The sequence below is a fragment of the Borostomias antarcticus genome, assembly GCF_949987555.1.
Source record: "Borostomias antarcticus genome assembly, contig: scaffold_696, whole genome shotgun sequence".
NCBI classification, from domain to species: Eukaryota; Metazoa; Chordata; class Actinopteri; order Stomiiformes; family Stomiidae; genus Borostomias; species Borostomias antarcticus.
The window spans coordinates 6718-12500 of record NW_028176488.1 but is presented as its reverse complement, the minus strand read 5'-3'; the positions used below and the strand labels follow the sequence as shown (position 1 = coordinate 12500).

The following is a 5783-nucleotide window of genomic DNA, read 5'->3' as shown; positions in this document are numbered from 1 at the left end:
TGCGTGCGTGTGTGTGTGTGCGTATGCATATGTGTGTGTGACCTTGTATCTCCGCATACATGGTTGTGTGTGTGTGTGTGCGCATATGTGTGTGTATATGTTCGTCCTTGTACTGTATCTTCGCATCAAGGGCGTAGGTGTGGTAACATGGGTAGGGACCATATAACAGTGTAGCCTGCATACACAATTTTTGCTGGGGATGAGAAGTTAAACCTCTTAAATATGCATATATTTATGAAATTGAATAATACTCTCTCTCCCTCTCTCTCTCTTGCATGCTGCTGTGTTTCATATATAAAAATTATTTGATATAAATTGAGATTTTCATTGGATTTTTAGACTGACATTCAACTCATGAATTGATATATCTGTCCATTACCAGACATTTAGTAGGCAATACTAATTGAGAAATTACTGTCTGTGTGTATATGCTAACCTGTGTGTGTGTGTGTGTGTGTGTGTGCGTGTGTGCGCGTGCGTGCGTGCAGGTGAAGGAGGAGCTAGGCCGGAAGGCGGAGCGCCGGACCACCTGGGTGCTATGGGGTGGCATGGCCTACATGGCCACCCAGTTTGGGGTGCTGGCACGCCTGACCTGGTGGGAGTACTCCTGGGACATCATGGAGCCCGTCACCTACTTCATCACCTACGGCACCGCCATGGCCATGTACGCCTACTTTGTACTCACACGCCAGGTAAGACACACACACACACACACACACACACACACACACAAACACACACACACACACCACTGACTCTAGCCATGCAGATATAGCCTTGTTCCAGAGTCTGTATTCATGTGCAATAGTGCATGTGTGTGGGGCGCCCTGGTAGCTCACCGGGTAAGGCGCGCACCATATGAAGGCTGGTCCTATGGCGGCGGACCCGGGTTCGATTCCCGGCTCGGGTCCTGTGCCGCATGTCCTCCCCTCTCGCTCTCTCCCATGTTTCCTGTCTCTCTCAACTGTCCTGTCCCATTAAAAAGCTGAAAAGCCCTAAAAAATAAATTGTGTGTGCAGTGTGTGAGCTGCGGTGTGTGTGTGTGTGTGTGTGTGTGTGTGTGTGTGTGTGCGTGCAGTGTGTGAGTTGTGGTGTGTGTGTGTGTGTGTGTGTGTGTGTGTGTGTGTGTGTGTGTGTGTGTGTGTGTGTGTGTGTGTGTGTGTGAGTCCTGACCTTGTGTTCCCTGTGGCCTGCAGGAGTATATCTACCCAGACGCCAGGGACAGACAGTACCTGCTGTTCTTTCACAAGGGGGTGAAGAGGACACGCTTTGACGTTGACAAGTACAACCAGCTGAAGGAGGCTGTCGCTGAGGTACTACACACACACACACACACACACACACACACACACTGTCATACTGTATGCACACACACTCTCTCTCTCTCATACACACACACTGGTGTACCCAACACAGCGCAACACTTTGGCTGTATTCCAATCCCTACGCTCTACACCCTATGAAGTCACTTCCCTTCGTCGAGAGGACTCTGAAGGGCATAGGGCGTAGGGTTTCAAAATAACGCTGGTTTGGAATGGCCTTCATATTTCAGCGCTGTCGTGTGTGTCAACAGTCTGTCAAAAGCTATGGATAAACATTGTTAATGAATCCTATCTAAACTGAATCCAAACTTTCAGTGGTAAAGTGATGTCTTCATCATCTCATATAAACCCAAGCGGTGATGTCATCTTAGAATTTCACAATGTGTCACTGTGCATCACCTGTTTAACCCTTTCGATACGACCACGTCACCGGCAACATTTTAAAAATATCTAACAAATATTTAATAATATAAAAAAAATATCTAACAAATCTAAAAAATTCCTCACTCCAACACTTGCTGAAAGCTGAGAAACTGCGCTTTCTTGTATTATAGGGAAAATCCAATTAATATTCAAAATGTTGTCACTGTATTTTCAGGGTTAAAAGGGTTAAGCAGCTGGGTTTGACCTAGCTGTAGCCGATCAGCTAATCATTACTAATGTTGTGTCTGATGTCCCGTTCCCATCTCAGCCAAGCACAATTGGGTCTAAATACTGTAAGTAAATATAGCTTCTAAAAATGTAGTCAGTGAGCTAGCTACGCTAGCGATCCTGTGATTGTGTTGCCTCTGGACTCTGTGTTGTGCATGAACACACACTTTTCTGGGCTGAGACCCAGGCGAGCGCCTTGTTATCTTGCACTCTGTAGACTATTATTGCCAGTCAGTAGCTTGTTCTTCTCATTATTATTATTTTTCGGGGTATGAAGCGTATGCAGTAGAGGGATTCTTTTTTGGGAATTGGCCTTTGGATTATATCCAGACAGCATACTGTAGGCTGGTACTGTCCACTGACTTTAATCCCTGGCAGCGATGAGAGGCAGGATCCTGGCCGACGGATGAAGATGGTTTATCAGCCGGGATTCTGTGTCTCGTCGCTAACTAGCAACTGGGCAAGGCAAGGCAGGTTTATTTGAAAAGCACATTTCAGCAACAAGGGAATTCAAAGTGCTTTACATGAGACATTAAAAGCATCAAGACAAAGTGCAACACATAAAAGGTCATATAAAATGAAATGCAACAGAACATTCAAAACAAAATGCAGGGGAAATAAAATACAGGAATAAAAGTTAGTGCAGTGTATGAATAAATAATTATTTGATTTGAATAAAAAGCAGTGGCAAAAAGAAAAGTCTTCAGTCTTGATTTAAAAGAACTGAGAGTTGCAGCAGACCTATAATTTCTGGAAGTTTGTTCCAGATATGTGGAGCATAAAAACTGAACGCTGCTTCTCCATGTTTAGTTTTAACTCTGGGGACAGAAAGCAGGCCTGTGCCAGATGACCTGAGAGGTCTGGATGGTTCATAACGTAGCAGCAGATCAGAAATATATTTTGGCCCTAAACCATTCAGTGCTTTATAAATCAACAGCAGTATTTTAAAGTCAATTCTTTGACAGACAGGAAGCCAGTGTAAAGACCTCAGAACTGGAGTGATGTGATCCACTTTCTTAGTCTTGGTGAGGACTCGAGCAGCAGCGTTCTGAATCAGCTGCAGCTGTAAACACACCGTTACAGTAGTCAAGCCTAATAAAGATACACATGGACAAGTTTTTCCAGATCCTGCTGAGACATAAATCCTTTAATCCTTGATATATTCTTCAGGTGATAGTAGGCTGACTTTGTAATTGTCTTAATGTGGCTGTTGAAGTTCAGGTCTGAGTCCATGACTACACCAAGATTTCTGGCTTCGTTTGTGGTTTTTAGCATTACTGATTGGAGCTGAGCACTGACTTTTAATCGTTCTTCTTTGGCTCCAAAGACAATTACTTCAGTTTTATTTTTGTTTAGTTGAAGAAAGTTCTGGCACATCCAATCGTTGATTTGTTCATTTGGGCGAACTTGAGCTAATGCTAGTTAGCTGCTAGATCATAAATTCCCCAAACTGAATAAATACCACACACAAAACTACTTATAGCTAGTTCTATCTCGATGTAACTAGGATATTTCCAGAAAAAAACGTTTTTTCACCAACAGATTTAACTACAATGTCCACAAACTTTTAACCCTTTTAATACGACCACATCACCGGCAACATTTCAAAAATATCTAACAATTTTTTTTTTTTTAATTCCTCACTCCAACACTTGCTGAAAACTGAGAAATTGCGCTTTCTAGTATTATAGGGAAAATCCAATTAATATTCGAAGTGTTGTCACTTTATTTTCAGGGTTAAAAGGGTTAAGCTATAGGTTGACAAATTAGGGTCACCTCAACGTCCACCATCTTTGTTAGTAAGTTAATGACCGTAAACTGCATGGTGACGTTTTGTCGTCTTGGTTTGACGTCAAAGAATTGTGTGACCAAAGTGACCATCACTTGTTCACTTTGAAAACGACCGCTACGAGGGGCCATTTTGATAGGAATGCCCTTCAACATGGCGTCACTTCGAAAGGTAGAGCCCTACCGTTTGTAATACAGCCATTGTATATCTCTCCCTGATCCCATCTCTCTCTCTCTCTCTCTTTCCCTGACCCCCCTGACCCCCGCCCCAGGTGGAATTGGATCTGAAGCGTTTGAGGGACCCCCTCCAGCTGCAGCTGCCCGTCCAGCAGATCACCCCCAGCAAAGACTGATGGGAAGACTGACTCCCTACCCCTCCGCTCCTCTACCCCTCCCTCAAACTCTCCTCTCTCTTCCTCCTCACCCCTCCCCATTACTTTGTCTCACACTCTCTCTTTTCTTCTCTTTCTCCGTCCCTCTCTCTCTCTTTCTCGCCTTGACAACCTCATCCCTTGATCACCGGTAGGAGATGACTTCCTGTTCCTCCTGTGACGGAGCCGAACTGTGAGCTAAACCATTCAAGAGAACAGATGACTAACACAGCAGGACTGGATCCCTCACAGAGTGGAGATGATGATGGCGACAAAGATATAGATAACGATGACGAAGGTGGGACTGGCCACAGGACTCTAGAAGACCGTCAGCAGGAAGTCCACAGGGCCAGACAGGAAGTGACACACCAGGAGCAGATTCGTACAGCCGAGGTGGCATACAGTACAGCGAGGCAGCCGTGTGTGTGTCTTGAGTGTGTGTTCGTGCGTGTGTGTTTGAGAGAGAGACATGCTTGGGATACTCTGAAACACCAACACCAATCTCAGCACGGCAGCATATGATCCAGGCTTCTGAAGTGCTCTGTCAACAAACAGCACTCCTCTGATTGGATGAGGCTGGGCTCTAGAACACACAGCTGTCTACTGATTGGATGAGGCTGGGCTCTGGAACACACAGCTCACCTCTGATTGGGCGAGGCAGGGCTCTGGGGGACTTGAACACATGATTTAAAGTTTACAAAGACTTCCTGCGGCTAGCCGCAGCTCCCTGCATGCACGGACTCTGATAGGCCCTCCAGGTGACCTTTGCTCGGATCCAGCCCTCCCATTGGCCAGAGCCTGCTGCCCCGCCCTGCTCCTCCCTGTGATGGACAGCTGCCTGGCGTGTCGCCCTATCAGGAGCCTGTCTCAGCCTTTGCAGGAAGTGGAGGGGCGTCAGGTGACTCACCTCAATTTCTCTTCCTGTTGACATCCTGTAGTGCTCCGCCCCCCATCCGGGAGGATTAGCGCCTAAAACATCACTGTGGGTTCTTTTATTCCAAAAAATATTTTGGCACTTTTTATTTTGAAAGCCATACTATATTTGTTATGAATATATGTCTATATCTATATAAATATATCTAAAATCAATGGACATGAACAGAGGGTAGTTTATTTTCAGTGTGTGTGTGGGGAGGGGAGCTCTGGTGATCAGTAGTTATTACATTTCTGCATTTCCTAAATATCATAACGACATGTAGGACCCTCATTGATGCCCCCTCTCATGTATCTCTCTCTCTCCCCCTCTCTCTCTCTCCAGATTGACCCAACTTCACTTGCATACATACATCACTCACACACAAACACACTTGTCCATCAGACTGAAGGGGCTTAGTCTAATCTGCTCAGAGTGCTACCCCACTACATCTCCCACAGTTCCTTGCGGCAGCCTGTGCATGAGCGCTAGAGTCGAGAGAGAGAGGATTAAAAGGGCTTCAGGGATGGTTTTTTCAGTGGCAATCAGAGAGGATGTGACCTTGATATGATATTAGCTTATATGTGAATACAAAGACTTTTCTGAAAGATGTAATATGATACGAATTGAGATATGAGTTAATGTGACTGTGTGCTGTTGATTGATGACAAAGCTTGTTTGTGTGTTTGTGTGTGTGTGTGTGTGTGTGTGTGTGTGTGTGTGTGTGTGTGTGTGTGT

At 45.2% G+C, this 5783-nt stretch overlaps 1 protein-coding gene across 1 annotated transcript in view; it reads left to right on the top strand.

Annotated features, from left to right (window-relative positions):
• The window catches only part of LOC311328433 (calcium uniporter protein, mitochondrial-like), a gene marked incomplete at its 5' end in the record, with an annotated part of 9038 nt that extends 4915 nt beyond the window's left edge, over positions 1-4123 (top strand). Inside the window, 3 exons of the mRNA XM_084462401.1 lie at positions 489-692; positions 1197-1313; positions 4034-4123. Of these exons, the coding sequence (XP_084318527.1) occupies positions 489-692; positions 1197-1313; positions 4034-4114 (402 nt within the window). The remainder of the gene's footprint in view (positions 1-488; positions 693-1196; positions 1314-4033) is intronic.
• Between the last annotated feature and the right edge of the window lie 1660 nt (positions 4124-5783).